Source organism: Bufo bufo, chromosome 4 (genome assembly GCF_905171765.1).
Source record: "Bufo bufo chromosome 4, aBufBuf1.1, whole genome shotgun sequence".
NCBI lineage: Eukaryota > Metazoa > Chordata > Amphibia > Anura > Bufonidae > Bufo > Bufo bufo.
Window position 1 is genome coordinate 587467199 of NC_053392.1, and position 23940 is coordinate 587491138.

A 23940-nucleotide genomic window follows, 5' to 3' on the forward strand; every position below is an offset into this window, starting at 1 on the left:
ACGGGAACCTAGATAACCCTGGTGCCCTAAAGATAATGACTGGGCAGAGACCACCTGTTCCTAAGCTGAACATTTAACTTCAGAGGATGAATGATGAACACGAACCACACTCCAGCTCTTCCAAGACCAAATTAAGCTATCCCAAGCAAGGAGTGATGGGAAAAGTCAGACTAAATATGGTGTGGTAGAAGTCACATGATCCACAACTCTCTATTACCTACTTCATAATTTTTTTTAGCAGTTGAGAGATTCTTAGAGAAGAAAGCACATGGGCGTCATTTACAAGGTGAAGGACCCTGTGACAAGACTGCCCCTAGCCCTACCTCGGATGTGTCAACTTCCACAATAAATGGCTGTGACACATCAGGTTGCACCAGTATAGGAGCAGAAGCAAAAAATTCCTTCACAGCTGAAAAGGCTTGTAATGTTGCATCAGACCAGACTGAGATATCTGAAACTTTCCTAGTCATGTCCGTTAAAGGTTTAACAACAGTCGAGTAGTTCAAAATATATTTATGGTAGTAGTTGGTGAACCCCAAAAATCGCATAAGCGCTTTCAGGTTTTCGGGTCGATCCCAGTCTAACACAGCACAGACCTTTTCAGGATCCATACGAAAACCTGAAGATGAGAGTAGGTAACCCAGGAATTGCACTTCCGGAAATGCAAATACACACTTTTCCATCTTAGCATACAGTTTATTCTCTTTTAGGATCTGTAACACTTGTCTCACGTGATCCTGATGCGTCTTCATGTCATGAGAATAAATTAGAATACACCACCACAAACCTGCCCACCAGATGATGAAAGATGTCATTGATGAAATATTAAAAAACAGGCGCATTGGTTAACCCAAAAGGCATCACCATATTCTCAAAATGACCTTTAGCTGTATTAAAGGCCATTGTGACAAACTGCCATTTGCCACTGGGCATTGTAGAGGACTTATGGCTAGCCTCCTGCCCTACGACTATGGCCCTGGGACATGTTGCCCTTCAGGAACAGTGACAAAACTGTGCCGCATGTCTGGACTGTTGGTGGGACCGAACGCGGTCAGCGGTGTATGCTGGGGATTCTGTGGAGCTGGAATCGGATGCGCGGATACACGAACGCCGCTGACCCTTACCTTCTGCCATACTGAACTTTCAGCTCCAGAGACTAAGTCCCGTTCGAAGATGGGACTTAGTCATTTTTCTGCATGGAATTGACCAACCGCACAGCCCAAATCTATGGAACTGTTTTGGGCAGGAAGTTGTGCTTGCGGTCGGTCATAAAAGGACTTCCACTAAACTTTTGATCCGCTGGAGGGATTTGTGTGATTTTTGGAAGTGTTTATGTTTGATGTATGCAGAGTTTAAATATGTAATTTTTATGGAGATGGAATGTATGGTTTTAAAGTTACAGTGTATGTTTAAAAACTGTATTTTTACTGTCTGTGATAGTTATGTTAATCTATAATTATATCCCAGACAGAAGGGAGGATTTTGTGTATTCGGGTGGGGATTCCTCTCCTATTGTTCCCAGATGTGTATTGGTGGTCTCCCTTTGTCCTAGGAGATAATTGAATTGCACTTCGGGTGTCTCTAGGGCAGAGAGGAGGAGACCATGATGCATTGTGGGGACCTGCATAAATACGGGCGGGTAGCCCTCAATAAAGAGTTCATGTTCCGTTCATGATTTTCTAACCCTTCAAAACGCAGCCTCGTCTCGTTATTGGAGGGAATTGCTGCATCACGCTGGGGATTGCTATGCTCTGCATATTCCCTGGAGGAGAGATCTTTCCCACACGGTCCTGAATGCTGGAGGTTCATTCAGGGTGGAAGGAAGACGGCGCGGCTCCAGTTAAGCTACGGCGGTTGTGGAGTCTGCGGTGCTTGTGGTGTCCAGTGCGGTGCTTGTGGTCCTCGGCGCAAGCTAGGAAGCGTCCATTAACGGAAGGGGATCCGTTACATTGGTGGCAAGCGGTGGGATGGCTTCCCTAGTGCGAGGAGCAGCATCCTGGGAACACCAAGCAAAACTGGACTATTGGTATAGTCACGTACGGTTTGACGCTATGCTGAAGAGGCGGTTGGCTATCTACGGGCCCCACCTAACAGAGGAAATTGTACCGGAAGTGAGGAGAGAACTGGCGGAGTATCTGCAGCAGGATGCAGAATATCGGGCAGAGATAGCGAAGTATTCCGTCCCTGCGCCCCAGCAAAAACGTGAGTTACAGGGGGCCGAAGGTGTCGTCCTTCCCCCCCAGCGGCAGTGTGTACCCCAGGGGGCCGAAGGTGTCGTCCTTCCCCCCCAGCAGCAGTGTGTACCCCAGGGGGCCGAAGGTGTCGTCCTTCCCCCCAGCGGCAGTGTGTACCCCAGGGGGCCGAAGGTGTCGTCCTTTCCCCCCAGCGGCAGTGTGTACCCCAGGGGGCCGAAGGTGTCGTCCTTCCCCCTCAGCGGAAGTGTGTACCCCAGGGGGCCGAAGGTGTCGTCCTTCCCCCCCAGCGGCAGTGTGTACCCCAGGGAGCTGAAGGTGTCGTCCTTCCTCCCCAGCGGCAGAGTGTACCCCAGGGGGCCGAAGGTGTCGTCCTTAACCCCCCAGCGGCAGTGTGTACCCCAGGGGGCCGAAGGTGTCGTCCTTCCCCCCCAGCGGCAGTGTGTACCCCAGGGGGCCGAAGGTGTCGTCCTTCCCCCCCAGCGGCAGTGTGAACCCCAGGGGGCCGAAGGTGTCGTCCTTCCCCCCCAGCGGCAGTGTGAACCCCAGGGAGCTGAAGGTGACGTACTTCCCCACCAGCGGCAGTGTGTACCCCAGGGGGCCGAAGGTGTCGTCCTTCCCCCCCAGTGGCAGTGTGAACCCCAGGGAGCTGAAGGTGTCCTCCTTCCCCCCCAGTGGCAGTGTGTACCCCAGGGAGCTGAAGGTGTCACCCTTCCTCCCCAGCGGCAGTGTGGACCCCAGGGGGCCAAAGGTGTCATTCTTCCCCCCCAGCGGCAGTGTGAACCCCAGGGAGCTGAAGGTGTCCTCCTTCCCCCCCAGCGGCAGTGTGTACCCCAGGGAGCTGAAGGTGTCATCCTTCCTCCCCAGCGGCAGCCTGTGTTTCAGGGAGAGGAGCGAAGCACCCTCTTTCCCCAGCGGCAGCTTACCATAACAAGGGGAGACACCAATCGCCCAGACGGCGCAGATGGGACCGTGGTCTCTGCGCCTGACCTACAGGGATGCTGGACAGCCTGTCCAGATCCCCCACTACCCTCACCAGGACAACAGGTGGAGGGGGTAAGTACAAATTCCCCTCCCCACTTAACTCCTAACGTGGCCTCAGGGTTAACAGAGGCGATGTTAACCCCTGCTGACTCCCATGTTCCTCTGGCTACTGAGCCGGACTATGGTCTCAGCACCCCAGCAGAAGAGCTGGCAGCTGGGCAGAGTGCAGTCGGTCTCTGCCCTCCCTCAAGTCCCCACAGCATGTTGCCCCATCACCACAGCAAAATACCCAGGTGCAGTAACTGTTTCTTGTGGGTGGGTCACCCTTGTACCTGTTTGTTGTGGGTGGGCTACTCGGGCATCTGGTTACTGTGGGTTGGTGGATCGACTAACGGAGGCACTGACCGACAGAAGGTCAGGTGCCTGGTTAGTCTTCCCCCTAAAGGGGAGATGTGTGACAAACTGCCATTTGCCACTGGGCATTGTAGAGGACTTATGGCTAGCCTCCTGCCCTACGACTATGGCCCTGGGACATGTTGCCCTTCAGGAACAGTGACAGAACTGTGCCGCATGTCTGGACTGTTGGTGGGACCGAACGCGGTCAGCGGTGTATGCTGGGGATTCTGTGGAGCTGGAATCGGATGCGCGGATACACGAACGCCGCTGACCCTTACCTTCTGCCATACTGAACTTTCAGCTCCAGAGACTAAGTCCCGTTCGAAGATGGGACTTAGTCATTTTTCTGCATGGAATTGACCGACCGCATAGCCCAAATCTATGGAACTGTTTTGGGCAGGAAGTTGTGCTTGCGGTCGGTCATAAAAGGACTTCCACTAAACTTTTGATCCGCTGGAGGGATTTGTGTGATTTTTGGAAGTGTTTATGTTTGATGTATGCAGAGTTTAAATATGTAATTTTTATGGAGATGGAATGTATGGTTTTAAAGTTACAGTGTATGTTTAAAAACTGTATTTTTACTGTCTGTGATAGTTATGTTAATCCATAATTATATCCCAGACAGAAGGGAGGATTTTGTGTATTCGGGTGGGGATTCCTCTCCTTTTGTTCCCAGATGTGTATTGGTGGTCTCCCTTTGTCCTAGGAGATAATTGAATTGCACTTCGGGTGTCTCTAGGGCAGAGAGGAGGAGACCATGATGCATTGTGGGGACCTGCATAAATACGGGCGGGTAGCCCTCAATAAAGAGTTCATGTTCCGTTCATGCTTTTCTAACCCTTCAAAACGCAGCCTCGTCTCGTTATTGGAGGGAATTGCTGCATCACGCTGGGGATTGCTATGCTCTGCATATTCCCTGGAGGAGAGATCTTTCCCACACGGTCCTGAATGCTGGAGGTTCATTCAGGGTGGAAGGAAGACGGCGCGGCTCCAGTTAAGCTACGGCGGTTGTGGAGTCTGCGGTGCTTGTGGTGTCCAGTGCGGTGCTTGTGGTCCTCGGCGCAAGCTAGGAAGCGTCCATTAACGGAAGGGGATCCGTTACAGCCATCTTCCATTCGTCCTCCTCCTTGATCCTTACCAGATTATATGCCTCCTCAAATCCATTTTAGAGAACACCTTGGCACCGACAATCTGATTAAACAAATCCGGGATCAAAGGAACGGGGTAAGGATCACGGACAGTAATGCGATTAGGCTCACGGAAGTCCAAACATGGCCTAAGAGTTCTGTCCTTTTTCTTAACAAAGAAGAATCCTGCATCCATTGGGGATTTGGATGGTCTAATATGACCTTTAGCCAAACTCTCTGTGATATATTCTCACATGGCAGCTCTTTCGGGTTCAGAAAGATTATACAACCGAGACTTGGGCAACTTAGCTCCGGGAATAAGGTTTATGGGGCAATCATACTCCCAATGTGGAGGTAACTCCTGGTCTCCACTTTCAAAGAATACATCAGAAAAATCAGAAATAAACAAAGGTACAACTTTAGTGGTTAAAACAGAAAGCAACGTGCTAAGACAGTTGTCTATGCAATAATCACTCCAACCAAGAATCTGTCTCGCTTGCCAATCGATGGTAGGATTATGTTTGCTTAACCATGGTAAACCAAAGCACGAAGGGAGCAGGCAGACCCTCTAGCACAAAATACGCAATGGATTCTTGATGAAAATCACCCGCTTTTAAACGGATGTCCTGCACCATTTGTGACAAACATTTCTGTGTGAGTGGAGCGGAATCAATTGCAAACACCAAAATATTTTTGTCTAATGCACTATTTGTCAACTCATGCATACAGACAAACTGACCATCAACTAGGTTAACTCCTGCCCCACTGTCAATAAACACTTCAATTCCCACAGTTTTGTAATCTGGCGCCACCTCGACAGACAGGAGAAATCGGGTACTACCAGTAAATGACAAAAGTCATTTCTCAGATTCCCCACCAACACCACCAAAAGTGAAATGAGGATAAAACATTTTTTTCTTTTGTTTTCACCTTGACGCTGAACATAAGGACATTTACAAAATGTCCCCTTTTTCCACAGAAAAAGCAGAGTCCCTTCTTAAGCCTAAAGTTCTTATCACCAGGTCCAGGTGTAGCTCCCCCCAACTGCATTGGCTCATCACCAGACACGAGCTCAAGTGTCTCTCTACCCAAAGTGTCGGAGGAGGCTTCTCGATAGTACGTCCCGAGAGTGAGCAACTTTAGATTTCCCTCTATCAATATGTACAGCATGGGACATGGCCGCTTCCAATGACTCAGGATATTTATGAAACGCCAACGCGTCCTTTAGTCTCCCGGAAAACCCTTGACAAAATTGACTACAGAGAGCTGGATAATTCCACTCCGTATCTCATAAATTCAGAGCAATAGGTCTCCGTAGAACGCTCTTCCTGCCGTAAGCCACGCAACTTAGTCTAGGTCAGGGAGATCCGATATGGGTCATCGCAGATAAGACCTAGAGCTCTGAAAAATTTATCTACTGACTGGAGGGACTGTGATCCGGTTGGCAACAAAAAAGCCCACGACTAAGCGTCACCTTTAAGTAACGAAATTATTATACTCACTCTTTGACTCTCATCCCCAGAAGAGTTAGGACGTAGTTTAAAATATAATTTGCATGACTCCCTGAACTGAATAAAATTGTCACTTCACCCGGAAAATCTACCCTGGAGAGTGACCTTAGGTTCAGGACAGGCCTGGTTCCCGCTGCCGGAACCAGCCATTGTGGTCTCTGGATCTGTGAGACGGTCGTGCGGAGGTCAGCTATTTTCAAAGACAGCCCCTGCAGAAATAGTATCCATCGCTGCACTGACGCAAACAAAATTGCAGTTTTTCAGCGGTTGATAATGTCATGATGTAAAGGGAGGGGAGGAACACCAGAATGACAATAGAAGGAAAATGACCAGGAACTAGGCCTCAAGTCTAGGGAAGGGGAAATGGTGACCACCTATGGAAACCCTAAACCTAGCCATAACTCCTGTCAGTATGAATAGACCTTGAAGATGGGAATATTCATACACCGGAAACCTAAGCCATATAAACCCTGAATAGCCCTAGGAGTAGTGACATGGTCTTGGACTACTGGTTCCTTCCCAGATGAACGAGCATCTCCCTGAGGCCTAGTAAACAACAAGCAAATGGGAACAACAAAATACAAAGCGAAGAACACTTATCTTCAATAGAAAATGGATGAGCAGGAACTCAGATGAGGACAACACACCAGGTCTTCCAACTCCAGGCAGAGAATATCAACCGCATGGTATGAAGTGTGAGTTCAGACTAAATAGAGAAGCAGTAATGACCACAAGCTACACCTGAGACAAGAGGTGTGGTCATTACCAACAACAACACTGAAACAAGTGAAAACAGGGAGGCTGTAAAATAACCTCACGTGCAGCCAGTCTCTCAGATCTTCTAACCTCTGTCACGGGAGGGACCGTGACAGTAATGCACAGGACAATTTTGCCGGCTTGGGTGTGAAGATGCCACCTACCATGTTGAAAACCCTTCTTGGGATGACATTGGGGGCTGACCAAGACAATAAGGCAATAGCAAACTGGACCTGTTCCAGCCACTGCTCAAGTTAGCTTCCCTGGAAGTCCATGGGGCAAGGGAACTGGGTATTTGCTAGACAAAGAACACAGTCATTTTGCAAGCATGGATACAATTTGTTTGCAGACGTCAAACTGTGCCACAGTTGAGGAACGATGAGACAATTTTTATGGACAGCTGGCCAGAACTACTACTGCCTGAAATAAATTTGGGTAAAGGCATGGACCGCGCCACATTTGGAGAACAATAATGCAATTTTTACAGACAGCTAGCTAGAGGGAGGTTTACCTGCTGACTTAAATTTTGGTGAAGGTGCAGAGCTGAACTGCAATTGCCACAAATACAGTAAATGGTATAGCATCAACTGCACCACCAGCAACTTGGCCAAGTGGAGTTCCGCTTGCTTGCAGCCTGTGGCGAAACCAACCTCGCCACTGGGTTTTGGAGAGGCCTGTTTATCAGCCTCTTGCCTCAGGATTATGGCCCATACTTACTTTTAAACCCCTGAACCTATTCAAGTGAATTTTGGATAGGTTTGTCCCCAAGTTATACTGTTTAAATTGATGTAAGTTATATGTATGGCCAATGTAAACTCACAAAGTTGTAACAATTTATAATAAGTGTAACTTGTCAGCTTGGGAGGAATATGCTGGGTGTGTTTCTATTGTGCCATTGTCCCATTGTGTGTTTAAATGGTGATGTCTGTCCTGTTGTATACACATGTGTATTGGCGATCTCCCTTTGTCCTGAGAGATAATTGGATTGCTCCTCAGGTTGTCTCCGGGACAGAGAGGAGGAAACCATGATGCATTGTGGGGATATGTTGTATCTGTCCTATGTCACAGTCTTCATTCTGGTCCCCTAGGGGCGTGTACACCAGATGGGCTTGGTTGTTTTATACCTCCCTGTGGGCGGACCTGTATTTGCAAACAACTGTAATAAAAAACAGGCTGGGTGTGCCAGGACCTCAGACCACTGCTTGACCCTCAACACGGAGCCTTGTCTCGTTATTGGGGGGATCCGCTGTATGCTGTTGGAGACTGATTGCCAGGAGTGTAAGCTGATTCCTGTTCGTCTGCTAGCAGCTATTCGTGAGGTTCCAGTTCGGAGTGCTATTTTGTATCCAGTTCGGGAGTTGGTGTTCTGCAGTAGCTGTGCCTGTCTCTCAGAAAGGGGCACATCGCCTAAACGGATTTTAACCCCTTGTCTGCTGAAACGGTCCGTTACACAGCCAGATTGCTGAGCTGGTAGAGTTGTTATCTGGCCACACATTCCATTATCAATGACTGATGACAGAGCAGAGGAGGAGAAGTCTGAGCAGGAGAACAAGTGACTAATGATGATCACCAAAATGACACTGTACTGGTTGTAGATTTAGCCTGGCTGCCACAAGGAAGACTGGGAGAAGATAAACATCTGCAGCCAGCCAGTCGCAGGGGCAACACGTGAGGTGCACGGTGGACCTATGAGGGGCCAAATGACATAACACACAGTTCATCAGTTTACTCACGGTTAGCAGAAAGCCTCCCTGGGCTGGCAGCACAGTGTTGAGGTGGACAGCACGAAATCCTCCGGGGCACGCTCTGTGGTAGGAAGCATCAGCCAAGATGGTGGTTGAGGTGCCCTTGATGTTAGGGGTGCTTAGGGTGCTTGTTGCGGCTGAGTCCCTTGATGGTTTTTGTCGTGACGCCAGTACCGTTAATGGTGGTACAACCATAAGTGGTAATAATGAGGTAGTCAGTGGTGAAATGCAACTCACAACTTTTACTTTGGATGTCTTTTGGTTGCAGCAGTACAAATATGCAGTCTAGATGGTACAGAGTTAATTCTGCAAATCCACTGTTTCTAGGCTTTTTATGTTTCTAGTTTTGGAGCAGTGGGTTAGGTGTACCTGGTTCCTTTAGATGTGTGGGATCCTATTCCTTGTCTTTCCTTATAAGCTGAATATTTTAGACAGGAAAATTCAACTGTCTCTAAGAAGTTTGATGTGGCTGCCTGAAGCTATAAATCCTCCACCATAATAATGGCTCTTATCACCCATGGTTCCTTAGGAAAGCTTGTTTCTTTTCCAGGGAGGCAAACTCTTCTCCTACTGGTCAGGGATGCAAGTCTATAGTCCGGCCACAGAAGGAAAACACTCTTCTGCGCCTCACATCTGAGTATCACCTCCTAGCGAAGTTGGCTCCACTCACTAATCTGTGTCATGGAGTCTTCACTCTATCTTCTCTCCCACTAATCTGATCTGACCTCCTCAGATCTGCTCTCTTCTGAACTACATTTTTAATCTGACTAATCTCCACTCACTCCTGGTCTCAACTGACTAACTAGGCCTGACCTAGGTATATATAGGACCTGAACTTTATCCCCATCTAGTGGTGGGATGTATAAATTACACCTAATAGGCCTGTTAACAGGGATTTTACATATGCATTCATACAAAATCATACATTACAACCTAGTGCTTTTGACAAGGTAAAAAGTGCTTTTAAGCAGTGCCCACACACACGTAGTGTGATGCTGCACATCTTGTTTTGATTGTTGGCCAGTTCTTTTTTCCCACTGGATGACATTTAAAAAATTATACCATTTGTATGGACAGCTGGCCAAAAGTAGTAATACTGTTGAACAGAATAAAATTTGAGTGAAGGTGCAGAACTGTGCCACATTTAACAAAACTAAGTGGTACGGCATCATCTGCACCTTCAGCCATTTGGCCAGGTGGGAGTTCAGCTTGTACCTAAGCTATTTGCTGGTTGTGAATAGTTTTCTCATTGCCACACATTCTATTATGGATGCCTCATGACGGAGGACAAGAAAAAGGAGTAGTTTGAGCGTCAGAAGAAGTAGCTGATGATGATGACAAGGACACTGTAGTGCTTGAGGTTGGCAGCTGACTGCCACAAAGAAGACCAGAAGGAGGAAAGACTTGTTCTGAGTGGGAATGTTGGCCAGTTCTATTTTCTCTCAGGATCCAGCGATGCCACCTCATGTGCTGCAATAGAGCCCTGGTACCAATGTTTGTGTTTGAATGCCCATGGCTTATTTTCATCCTGCAGATCTTGCACATGGCAGTGTTTTTTTGTGCCAGCCTTGTAAAGAAAAACTGCCATATGGGAGATACTCTCACAGAGCTAGCGGCAGCTGAGCTTGGCCTAGGTCTGGCACTTTTTAAACTCACAGAAGCCCACAGAATCAGCAGCATCAACAGTTCCTGAGCTGACCACAAAATAAGCAGTTATGGGGCCCTGGCATTTTGTTTGTGATGATTGGCCATATGTTGGCTCTGCTCTTTATTGCCACTGCTGCCACTGCCCTTCTGTTGATACCTCCTCCTCAGCACCCTAATCTGGCTCCCAGGTCCTGTCCAACAAGCAATCATCATTATCACCCTCGCAATTCTTTGTCCTGTATTTGTGTTTAGTGCCAGTGTCACAATTGCTACCACTGCTCCTACCAGTACCACTAACGCAGCTATGCATCGGGTCCCCAACCTCCACCTGAACCTCCTCCTGATGTCAGTTGAAACTCTGACGCTTCTCATACAAGTTAACAATTAAACTACAGTATCTTGATTATCTTCCATAGCACATGGGGTGCTGTTGCCTTTTATTAGGAAAAAGTAGGCTCCCCATTAGAAGGGGGCAATGAAGACAGAGATGATGCAATTGAAGGTGAAGCTTCTCTGGTGCCACAAGGAGAAGGAGTAGGAAAAAGGTGCTGAGCCCTGGCTCAAAGGCACAGTGTCAGACTGAGAGGTGAAATCATCATATTAAAGGGGTATTCCCATCTGAGACAATGGGGGCATATCACTAAGATATGCCCTCATTGTCTGATAGGTGCGGGTCCTGCCTCTGGGTCTGGCCACCACCAAGCTCTCTCCATAGTAGTGAATGGAGGCGCACTGCGCTTGCGCAGCTATCACTCCCATTAATTTCTATATGGCAGACGGAAATAGCTGAGCCAGTGCTTGGCTATTTTCAGTGGGCCCATAGAAACAAATGGAGGGCGGCTGCGCATGTGCAGTGCACCCTCCACAACTTTCGTGGCTCTGTTCTCAGTGTAGGTGTGGGTCCCAGAGGTGGGACCTGCACCTATCAGACATAGGGAGCATATCCTAGCGATATGCCCCCATTGTCTGAGATGGGAAAACCCCTTTAATGCAACAGTATAATGGGTTGAATTTCACTGGTATGGTAAAGCAACTGCATATTTTGTTGAATTGAACTGGTATATTAACGCAACAGTATAATGCATTCAACTGCTTAATGCAACAGTCCAGTGCGTCGAATTTATTGTATTATAAGCTAAGCTCAGAATGGAACCCCTCCCAGGATCATGTGATCTTCCATCTTTTTCCCTACAATTTTCACAATAAAATGGTATGTGTGCCATTTTGTGCAATTTGTTCAAAGCTAATCACCAAAATTACGGACTTGTTTGGCAACAGAATTTGATAAATAGTTGATTGTATTAGACAAATATTATTATTGTTATGATTATTATTATTATTTTTTTTATTAAATGACATTTTACATTACCTTCCAGTATCTGAGTTCAATCCAAAAAATGTCTCACTGCATCGATCACATTTAAGACCAGAAACCGAAGAGTCTCGACAATAGCACTGACCATTTATATCATCACAGGTAGCATTCTTGGATCCTTGGGGGTGGCAAACACATGGCACGCATGCTGCATTATTACTTTCACTAGATAGATGAAAGCCTAGGGGAAAAAAATGATTTCAAGTGGTAAAATGAAAACATAATAAGCAATATAGATAGGGTGACAGAGATTTTAGCCCTTTAAGAGCACCATGGAATGACAACAATCTCAACTGTTGTATTGACATTTGTCAGTAGATAATACATTTTGTCCCATGGTAGGGTTAATTTTTAAACCCTAAAAATGCGACTTCCTTGGGCACTTGATTGCTTGTTTGCTTCCTCCAGAACATGATGAACCATTTCCCTGTATGAAGTGGTGGCTTGCCATCCTCTGTACAATTACTCTCTTTTTTAGGGGTATATAGTATAGATCTAGTATATTCATCATAGTGGAAGACCATATGGCTTCTCTGGGACCATAGAAGAGTTTGACCCAATCCTTATAGTTACTGGGTTGAAAGAACTTGTGCAGGACTAACCAGAGGAACACAGAGGAATACATTTCTGTTGAACAAGAGGTGGGAATTTGGGCAAAGGGTGATTGGATATGAAGATGGATGCCAATGGTACACCCTTCTGTTCTGGGTGACAAAACTGAGCACCATAATGGGTGCGCTAATCAATGTAGGCCATAAGAGAAACAAGGCCAGGACAACCTTGAGATCTTTGTTGAAAGTTTTCACTATAAAACTAAAGGGATTGGCCTACTGTATAAATAACATATATCCCCTATCCACAGTATGTATGATTGCTGGGGGTTCAGGTACGGGCGTATCCAAGTTCTCTGTGTAAAACAGTAGTTCAAATGTGTGGCCTTTAGTCCACTTTTATGGGACTGATGGAGAGACCCTAGCACTACACATGGCAGTCCAATAAACGTGAATTGAGTGGTGGCCGCACATGCACACCGCTGCCCTACTCACACAGGGGACTTGGGGACCCTTCTTCTTGAGATCAGTGGGGGTACAGCTGTAGGAACTACCGGTATCAAAAATGCATTACCTATCAATTGAATGTGAGCAGCACTGCAGGAAAAAAAGTTGATCATGGGGTGCCTGGAGTCAGACACCCACCAATCTGATATTGATGACTTATGTATGGGTAGGTATGTTGGGTAATATTGTTGGACACACAGAATGCATTCTTATGTGTTGGTAAAAGCAATATCAAATAAAAATATAGACTTCTATAGAGAGAAATATAAAACCTCATGATTTAAGGTAAATGAAGTCAATGAAACAGTCATCAAGTAAACTCAGAAATATTGGAGAAATCAAAGACGAATTATTACTTGGAAAAAATGTTTTATTATCTAAGATTTTATGAAATCTGGAAGTCTAACTTCAGAAAATAGGTTTCTTTCCATTTTGGCGACTGTACAAGTCGACCAGAAAGCTCGGAGCTTGCCAGCATTTTCAAGAAAGTGACATCTTGCAAAGTCACTCAACAGGAGTTTACAATATCATCGCCAACAGAAAATGTTTGACAAAGCAGGTAATTTATTTTATTGGCTTCAAGATCCCAGTTCGTGTTTCCATCTCCCAAAATCTACTGTATGTAGGACACACAATAAAAAGTTATGTTGCTCAACAGAAACTTTTGAATAATTTGGTGATTTTGTTCTTCATACCAGGTTTAATAGAAGATATTATTACTAATTTACTGTTATTATTCTTTATTTTCCATATTTTTAGCAGCTGTCATCTAGGCACATCTTTAGGGAAGCTCAGTCTTTGGGAAACAAGAATTTTATTAAATTATTCTATAATACAGAAGTCATAGAAATAAATGTGTCAGATTATAGTGTTTTTCCATAAGATCTAAATCGACTATTGTAAACGTTTGTCTGTTAATTTTTTTTTTTTACAAAAACCCAGCTAGGATATTCACGGTTAACGTGATGCCTGTGGTCCATGCCCTGCTGCATATCTTCTCTCCTGGCAGGCTGGGCCACTGGAGTATTCTTTTCATCTCAGACTGCAGAGTGCTCACAACCTTCCCCGTCTGCTTGCAATTGTTTGCACCATTAGGGCACGCACATGTGCTTTTCCCAGCTCTTAAAGTGCCAGCACACTAACAGGCTAATCTGCCCCCAGCCATTGCCAGTGTTCCCTGAGGTATACAGGGCACCTTCCCTATGGGAATGTGTCTGAGCTATATGCTTCTACCTTGTCTATTCTTTGTTTATTCTTGTTGCATGCTTTGACCTCCGGTGCCTGACCTCTGCCTGCTTACCGTATTCACCTTGTGCCGCCTATTCTGATCTCTACCTGCTGACTGTGTTGACCCTGTGTTGCCTATCCTGACCTCTACCTGTTCACTGTGCTGACCCTGTGCCACTTGTTCTAAATTTTATCTACTCACTGTGTTAACCCTGTGCCATTTGTCCTGAATTCTACCTGCTCACTTTATTGACTCTTTGCTACTTGTTCTGACCTCTACCTGTGTTGGCCCTTTGCTGCCTGCCTTAGCCCATCGCTTGTTAACTGTATAGAACGAACTCTGCATGTCTTGACCTTGGCTTACCCTTTCTAACCATGCTTTTGTCTGGCCTCTTGGTGCCACACTGGTTTCCATTGACCCGCCTGAGTCTGTGTATTCTGATTCCATGAGAAATAATGTAATGTTTAAAGGAAATGTGTCATCAGAAAAGGACATAGTTTAAATCACATTTTTATGTTAAACAAGTTTTTTTTTAAATGTTTGGTTGTTATTTTTAATTTTCCATGTCAGTATCTATATTTAAACACAAAACATAAAATCCTCATCTCTTTTCTCTCTCTCTTCCCTCTTCTCTCTCTCTCTTCCCTCTCTTTTCCCTCTTCTTTCTCTCTTCTCTCTCTCTTTCCCCTCTTTTCTATCTTCTCCCTCTTCTCTCTTCTCTTTCTTCCCTCTTTTTACTCTTGTTCTATCTTCTTTCTACCTCTCTTCTTCCTCTCTTCTCCCTCCCCTCTCTCTTCTCCCTCTCTTCAGTCTTTTTCATCTCTTCTCTTTTCTCTTTTCGCTCTCTCTCTCACTCTAAATTCTCTTGAAACATATAACAACATTTTTTTTTGAACTTAGGATGAGCGAACCAGTTCGGACTGAACTGAGTTTGGTCTGAACTTTCCTATTTTTTGGATGGCAGACAAATCTGAATCTTTCCGGGTTTGTTTCCGACGAATCGACTAAAACGGATTGTAACGCCATTTTAGTGTACATGGCGGTGGGAAAAGCACTAGGGAGGAAGAAAAAAGGTTCTCACATGACCCTGAGAGAAAGTGGGGGGAGGACTTATCCTGATTGGCTCCTAGGCTGACAGACAGCCTGGATGAGCCAATCAGTGCTGCAGGCAGGGAGGTGCCCGAGGAGAACACCATTGTGTGCTGGGCTGTGAATGAGGGTGGTTGGGTGCTACAGTGTCTGCCAGGAAAACCATCTTAGGGAGTCAGGGAGAGTGAAAAATCAATCAGAGATGGTCAGAAATCAATCAAGCTTAATGACAGGGAAAGTGAAAAAAAAAGTCTAGGATTCCAAAGAAGAATTGTGTGTGTTGTGTACAATAGAGAGAAGCCAGGCGGCTGACAGACAGGGAGAAAGAAGGCAGGACCTGTGGCTGTGCCAAGTGCTGCTTTCAGAAGTGCAAGTGCACCTCTAAAGCAGCTACCTGCAAGGAAATACTTTCATTTTGTTTCCCAATTTTCACACAAATCCTCTCTCTTTCTTTTTTTTGTGGGGTTCAAAATATAATTAAGATATATATATATATATATACACGCACATGTGATTACAGAAGCAAAACCCGCAGTGTGGCAGCAATCTACCTGTGTGTGTTAAGTTGAAATTGAGCATCACGCCTCAATTGTCCATTTATGTATTTTTCAGTTTCCAAATGGTCGCGATGTAATAATTTTTTGGGCGGGTGCTTTCAATTTATTAAGCAGCATATATACGTGAATAAAGCAGCAGTACCCAGGTGTGTCTGCAATCTACCTATGTGCGTTAAGTTAAAATTGTCCATTTACGTATTTTCAGGTTCCACAGGGTTGGAATTACATTTTTTAGGGGGTTGTTAATTTTAATTAAACCAGCATATATATGTGATTACTACAAGACACAAGGTATAGCAGCAATCTACCTGTGTGTATTAATGGGAAAATGAGCATCACGTTTTTTCACGTATTTTTCAGTTTCAACACGGTTGGACTAGTTGAATTAAATTAAACCAGCATATATGTAATCAACACCAATACAAGGCCAGCACACAAAATTATCTATAAGGGATATCAAATTTAGGCCTAAATCAGTTTCGCTTCATTTCTGTGTTCACACGTTCAACACGTTTCCAATAATTTTTCTTTTTTTTTTTTACTGTGGACTGATTGTATTCAAACTAGCAGCATATATACATAATTACTACACTAATATACAGGGTAGCACACAAAAATATCTGGGAGTGATAACGAATTTAGACCCAAATCCGTTTCCCTATTTCACACGTTTTTAATCAATCTTTTTTTTTGGAGGGGTTGTTAATTATATTCAAACTAGCAACATATATATGTGTGTACTACACCAAGACACATGGTAGTGCACAACATTACCTGAGAGGCCCAAATGTCCGAACTATGGAAGGGCTCCAAACGAAAGACCCAGGACTAGAATGTGGGCAGTAGCAGCACCTTCTATCAACAATATAGTTGAGGAGAAAGAGGATGAGATAGTGGTTTGGATGGCTCACTTTTCCTCTCAGTCACAGCAGGATCACGTGGAGGTGAGTTCAGAGTCCAACACAGTGCCGTGGAGCCAGGGGTCACAGCGCTCTTTCTGCTCCTCCTCCTTGCAGCCCCAAAGAAGACTTTCAGTGGAGTCCTCCCAGTCTTCACTGCCCGTTCCTAAAGGGGCACCTTCCTTTTTCCTGTGGCAAGAAAACCCCACCCCACCCTACAGCAGATAGTCAAGATAATCTTGTTGACGACTTGTGTTAGCCCTCAACATTTGGGCGGCCCTGAGGAGGAGGTTTGGGAGGAGGTTGGTGACCCCAGGCATACCTGTGTTGATGGCGGTGGTAATAATGGCACCTGTAGCCACGGCATTGGTGTTTGTGGCAGCAACAGTTGGAGTCAGGGAAAACGCAGAGAAGGGGAGGGGTCCAGGAGCCCACAATGATATCTCATGGTCTGATAAAAGCACCTGGGAGGGCGAGGACTTCGATGACAATTGTGTGCTGGACAGGACCTGGGAGCCGGATTGGGGTGCTGAAGAGGAGGAAACATCAGTGGAGAAGGGCGGTGGTGGCAGCTCCCACATCTTCTTTGGAATCTGGTGATGTCACTGATGCTGTGGGTGGGTTGGGTCCAAAAGGCACTATAACTAAGCCCAGCTTGGCTGCCTGTAGCTCTGTATAAGCAACTCCTCTATGGCACTTTCTCTCCACAAGGCGGGCACACAAAACCACAGCAGTGTGCAAGATCTGCAGGATTAAAATAATTGATGGCCGTTCAAACACAATTATAGGTACCAGAGATCTATTGTAGCACATGAGGCGCATCACCGGATCCTTTGGGAAAATACAACTGCCCAGCATTCCCAATCAGAAAAAGTCTGTCCTTCTTTTTCTGGTCAACTTTGTGGCAGCAAACCTGCATCACCAAGCAGTATGTTATCTTTGTCATTATCATCATCACCTTCTTCTTCTCTTGCTAATACCCCTCCTTGTCCTCGGCTCCATCGTGAGATATCTATAACAGACATCCCAACCTGCAAAAACTCATTTCAGGGAGGTTTTCTTTTTTTTTTCTTTCACGAACTTTTCATTACATTTTCCAAACATATGCAGTATCTGCACACTTTGCTCTATGGTGTGGAGGACTGGGCTCATTACCCTGCCCCAAATTATCATATTTATGTATATGATTAAAGGGATTCTGTCACCACCTATAAGCCCTGTGAGCTAAACATATGCTCATGTCCAGGGTAGCATTCTGATTTCTAAGGTGGCCTTATAAAAGCTATTTGTGGCTTCATTCTGCGGAAAAACAGGTTTTACTAACCTGTCAATCATTGAATTAAGGTGCCCAAGCAGGGGAGGTCTGTGGATGCACGGTGCCCGGCCGCACGCATTGCCGTGGACTGCTGGCATCTGCTTCTTCTTGCACTGTGCGCACGCGCCGAGAAGGGGACACTGCTACAGGTTGCCGGAAAGGTTTACTGCGAGTAAACTAGAGATGGGAAGTTTGGATCTTTCACATGAATCGGTTCATTCGCTGAGCTGACAAGAAGCAAGTGAACCGAAGCTTAGGTTGCGCAATGCGCATGCGCGGATGCTTCGATTCACTTACTGACTCGCTGAGTCGGCTCTTAGTCTGAGTCAGGAAGTTTATTCTTTAAAACCCTGTGTGTAATTATCTACCCCACTGTAGGAAAAAAACAAGCATCCAGGGGGGGTGAATTTAACACTGGGGTAAATAATATAATTAAAATGGAGGGTTAAATGTGTAAATGTATTTTAAAAAAAATACATCTCTCTCAATAGTTATATAGCTACTGAATGAGACAGAAGAAGGGATGCCTTTAACATATATATCTCCTTGAGAAGCCAATTTGACCCTAAAGGGTTAATTCAACCTGTTGTCACAGTCGTTACCTTTGACTGTGACCTTCTGTTCTTGCTCATTCGGCGCTCCTCGCTGAAGTTCTGTTCCTGTGTGTCATTTGTGGTTCTTTATGGGTTAACTCCCCTGTGTGCCTATTAGGAGTTAATCCTCTGTCTGCTCCATGGGTGTGGTCTCTCTGCTGCACCCATGGAACCTGTATATAAGGCTGAGGTTTCCTCAGTTCTGGGTCAGCTCTCCTGGTGTGTGTTGTCTTGTCCTGCTCCTGGTTTGTACTCTGTCTCCCATGCTGCTGACCCATGGGATCCGTGTCTGTCTGTGCTCTGTGGGTTTCCCTACTTGTTCATTTATGTTCTTTCCCGTCCTCTCTGATGTCCTCTTTCCTGTCTTTCTGTTTTCTGTTCTGCCAGTTATGTTTTAGTTACTTTGTGTTTATTCTAATGTCTGTGTTCTGCAAGCCTTTGCAGCAGAGTGGCATGACAAGGCCATGCAGTTTACTACTGGTGGAGCAAGTCCTTCTCTGCTCATTGCCACTCCTGCTCCCTTGCGTGAACTCCTGCTTGTATTATTAGTTGCCCTGTTTTGTATTTGCCTGTATGTTATGTATGCCTATGTGCTGTCGGTACCTTCTGGTACCTGTTGTCCATTTGTTCCTGCTGTCACTGTCTAGTTCACGCTCCAGAGTGGACCCTGGCAACTTCCTGCGGCAAAGTCTAACCCTCTAGTGAACACCAGGAGTTGCTTAGTCACGCCCCTCTGGAGTATTACTAGACAGTGGCGCAGTGCGGGTTTTCTCCCACTGTGCTGACGGTACATAGAGCTCATGTTTTCTCTGTGCTGCCTTTCATGTTTTTGTTTGTGCAATAAACTCTTATGTCTGTACCTGATTTCCGTTTATTGCTTGACGATGCGGTGGTCTCTCCTGGGACCTCCAACTCGTGACACCTGTAATCTAAACTCTGTGTCCTGTCACTTCTCTTATCTCTCTGCTCTGCTATCAGTAAACCTTTCCGGGATACATTGTTTCACATGCGGGTGTCAGGGAGCCGCTATCTAATAGCGGGAGACTCCCTGAACGTCCGGGAGACTTAAGATCCCTGCTATAACGGATCGTTTGGCCATGAAAAAACTTTTCTCCACCAGAAATTAGCTTGTCCCTCATCTGGAGGTGCAGTTTCTGGCAGTGCAGTCACTGTAGTACCATTGTAGTAGAGCCTTGTACTCTCAAGTGGTAGAGAATCTGGGCCATTCCTTCCGATTCTCGCTGTGCTTCAAGATGCACTTCACGGTGGACACCTGGAGCAGAAGTTATGGACAGGGACAGTACATGTCTTTCACAGCCCACTGGGTCAATGTTTTTTGTGGCAATGGAGAGGCAGTACCCCAGCAACATGGCTAGGTCCTTTTGACTACCTCTCATCATATCATGGGGCTGGCTCCCACAGCAGGCACTTATCTGCCTCCTCCACCACCTGCTCCATGGACTCGTTCCCGTCCCCAACAGCATCTGGGCACAGGGTCACTCGCACTACCTCTCCTTCCTATTACATGTGTCAGGTCAAACATTGCATGGGCATGTTGTAGCTGATGGGCCTGGGAAACAGTTGCCACACCGGCGAGTAGTTGCTCAAGTACATCAAGCAGCAAACATCCCTCTGGCTGTCACCTTGCCAACTCCAACTGGGCAAGGTGATGAGCGAAAATGGGTGCAACATCGTGGCTGCCCTGAACCTGGGCGAAATAGTACATGCTGCCTGCATGTCGCACGTCATCAACCTAGTGGTGCAGCGCTTTCTAAATAAGTACACTGGCTTGCGCAAAGTGCTGGCAAAGTCCAGGAGACTGTCTAAGCAATTCAGCCACTCTGGCAAGGAACGCTCTCCTGGAACTGCAGCGCCAGAACGGCCTGCCGCTACATTGATTAATCCGCAACGTGCCAAACTCTGAGAGAGTTTTCAGAGCCACAGGGAGTATAGTAACACCCAAACGGACCGAGTTGTACAAACTCACTTTTGTCAAAATGAACCAAGCCTGGATACAGGAGAATCTTCACACTCTTACGGAAGATTCAGATGTATAGACCTCGCCCACCTCCCCTTGCTGGCAGTGCCCGATCTTGCCACTGTTGCTGTCTGTCTGCCTATTATCACGTTCTGTATGGATGCTGCATCATGCTACTAATGCCTCTCAATCATCAGTTTACATGTATTCAGTTTCCACACGGTTGAAATTCTATCATGTCATTGCTTACAGACAAAAAAACAAAAAACTTTTTTGCAGTACTTAGCGGGTTGAAGAACCCTTTTAGTGGCACCTCATCATTTGTTTGGAGTGCTATTCCAAATCTATGTATTACTGCATCAATACCGCTATTTTCTCACAGTCGAGGCAATGATTCCTGCCACTAATGCCTGAGGGTCAGTTCTGTGTACTCATTTTCCGATTCAGGTCCAAACCAAACTTTTTCCAAAACTCAGCTAACCAGACCTGAAACGATTCTTGACTGGTTCGCTCACCTCTATTTTTGAACCCAACTTTTGGTAAAATTTGGGTTGAATTCCCAAAATTTTGAATCTATTCACTCATCTCTAATTCTGATTACTAAATCTATGTGCCTGTAAGCTTCCTTACTAAGGACTCATGCACATGGCCGTTGCCCGGCCATGCCCGTATCGTGGCCCACAAATATTTGAATGGGTCCGCAATCCAGAAGGAGCGCTCTGGAATGGAGGCTTGGAACCCCACGGAAGCACTCCAGAGTGCTTCTGTGGGGTCTATCTCCGTGCCTCCACACCACAAAAAAAATAGAACACTATTTTTTTGCGGTGCGGACTGATCACGGACTTATTCGAGATGGATGAGTCTGAATCTATCTGCAGCAGCCACATGGATGGTGCTTGTGCCTTGGGGACTGCCAGGGGCGGATTGGCCATAGACCTTACAGAGAAATTTCCCAGCCGGCCAGTGGAAGTTTTGGGCGATGCATTTTGTGATGGACTATGGTATTTGGCTCTGTTGGGGTGGTATAATGTGCCGCAATATGGTATTGCTGGCCTTTAAAACGGGGCCAATTTTAGTATTTTTCCAGGGTCACTTCAAGTATCCCAATCCGCCCCTGGGGAACGCAAATTGCAGTCTCCAATGCACGAACCGGCCAGCACACATTTGTGTGCATGAGCCCTAAGCCTCCGCACGCTGCTATAGAAGGTTTCTGCACAGTGTGCATGGGCCAAAAGGTAACGCTTTGTGATATCCCATTAATAGATTATGCAAAATAGTGCTTCTACTGTAAACTGAGCGCATGACAAACTCAGCTCCGCTACAGCTGTAATAATCACGTATTACTACTAGTGTTGAGCGAACAGTTCGAGCATAGTTCGGGTCCGTACCGAATTTTGGGGTGTCGTGACACGGACCCGAACCCGAACTTTTTCGTAAAAGTTCGGGTTCGGGTTCGTCGTTCGGCATGTATTTTGGCGCATTTTGAAAGGCTGCAAAGCAGCCAATCAACATGCATCATACTACTTGCCCTAAGATGCCATCGCAGCCATGCCTACTATTGGCAAGGCTGTGATTGGCCAAGTGCAGCATGTGACTCAGCCTCTTTATAAGCTTGTGCGCACGTCGGGACGTGCTCACTCCCGATGTGAATAGAACAGGGATAGACGCAGCTGATGCTAGGGCGAGAATAGGCAGGGATAATTGAATAACTGGAAGCAAATTTCTCTCCTCCACCTGTGATTCATCTGAACAACTGCAGCTGAGCTGCTTTTTTGATAGGGATTGGCTATTTTTAGAGTGGCCAGAGTGATTTTTCCATCCACATGTACCTGGGCTGACCGCCGGCCGCCATTTTGCGACTTGTAGTGCTGCAGCAGAAGCTGCCACAGTGTGCATTCCAAAGCTCCAAACAAGTCAGACATCTACACCTGGGATTCAGACCAATAGCGATTTAGCAGCACAGTCCAAGGCTATTTTTTTTAAAGGTTGTGCAGACCATTTGTGGCACATGTTACTGGGCTGATAGGCGGCGGCCATCTTGGGACTAGTGCTGCAGCACAATCTCTCCCAACGTCCATTAATCACTTGTAATAGTGGTCTGTGCCATAGAAATCCTACATCAGGGACTTGGGTGTGCTTGTGTCACCCCTACTAATACCAGTCCACCTGTAATCCATACAGTGAAAAGCCATAAAGTATTCCAGTGAGGGAATTTTTTTTTTATTTAAAAAAGGCCAAGTTAGTTTATCTGGCGTTCAATATACTAGATACAGTTAGGCCTGCGTTTCATACATCTGGAATTAGCAAACTAATGTGCTGGGGTTGGGAAAACATATATGTACCCATACTAGAATCTGTCAAAGAAAGCGGTACTCACATATAACAGTCATTCCATCTGTAATCCATACAGTCAAAAGACTGAAAGTATTCCAGTGAGGGAATTTTTTTTATTTAAAAAAGGCCAAGTTAGTTTATCTGGCGTTCAATATACTAGATACAGTTAGGCCTGCGTTTCATACATCTGGAATTAGCAAACTAATGTGCTGGGGTTGGGAAAACATATATGTACCCATACTAGAATCTGTCAAAGAAAGCGGGTACTCACATATAACAGTCATTCCATCTGTAATCCATACAGTCAAAAGACTGAAAGTATTCCAGTGAGGGGATTTTTTTTATTTAAAAAAGGCCAAGTTAGTTTATCTGGCGTTCAATATACTAGATACAGTTAGGCCTGCGTTTCATACATCTGGAATTAGCAAACTAATGTGCTGGGGTTGGGAAAACATATATGTACCCATACTAGAATCTGTCAAAGAAAGCGGTACTCACATATAACAGTCATTCCATCTGTAATCCATACAGTCAAAAGACTGAAAGTATTCCAGTGAGGGAATTTTTTTTATTTAAAAAAGGCCAAGTTAGTTTATCTGGCGTTCAATATACTAGATACAGTTAGGCCTGCGTTTCATACATCTGGAATTAGCAAACTAATGTGCTGGGGTTGGGAAAACATATATGTACCCATACTAGAATCTGTCAAAGAAAGCGGGTACTCACATATAACAGTCATTCCATCTGTAATCCATACAGTCAAAAGACTGAAAGTATTCCAGTGAGGGAATTTTTTTTTTATTTAAAAAAGGCCAAGTTAGTTTATCTGGCGTTCAATATACTAGATACAGTTAGGCCTGCGTTTCATACATCTGGAATTAGCAAACTAATGTGCTGGGGTTGGGAAAACATATATGTACCCATACTAGAATCTGTCAAAGAAAGCGGTACTCACATATAACAGTCATTCCATCTGTAATCCATACAGTCAAAAGACTGAAAGTATTCCAGTGAGGGGATTTTGCTTATAAAAAATAATATATTTCATTGTGGTGCGAGTTGAATCGCAACAATGAAGAAAAATACTATTAAGGGACGAGGACGCGGTCGTGGTGGTGTCCGTGGAGCCTCTGTTGCTGGTAGAGGACGTGGCCGT

General features: G+C 45.6%; 1 protein-coding gene across 1 annotated transcript in view; it reads right to left on the reverse strand.

Moving 5' to 3' along the window:
- The window catches only part of USH2A (usherin), a 1179609-nt gene that overhangs the window by 923498 nt on the left and 232171 nt on the right, over positions 1 to 23940 (reverse strand). The window contains exon 13 of the mRNA XM_040430191.1: positions 11728 to 11914. Within this exon, the coding sequence (XP_040286125.1) occupies positions 11728 to 11914 (187 nt within the window). The remainder of the gene's footprint in view (positions 1 to 11727; positions 11915 to 23940) is intronic.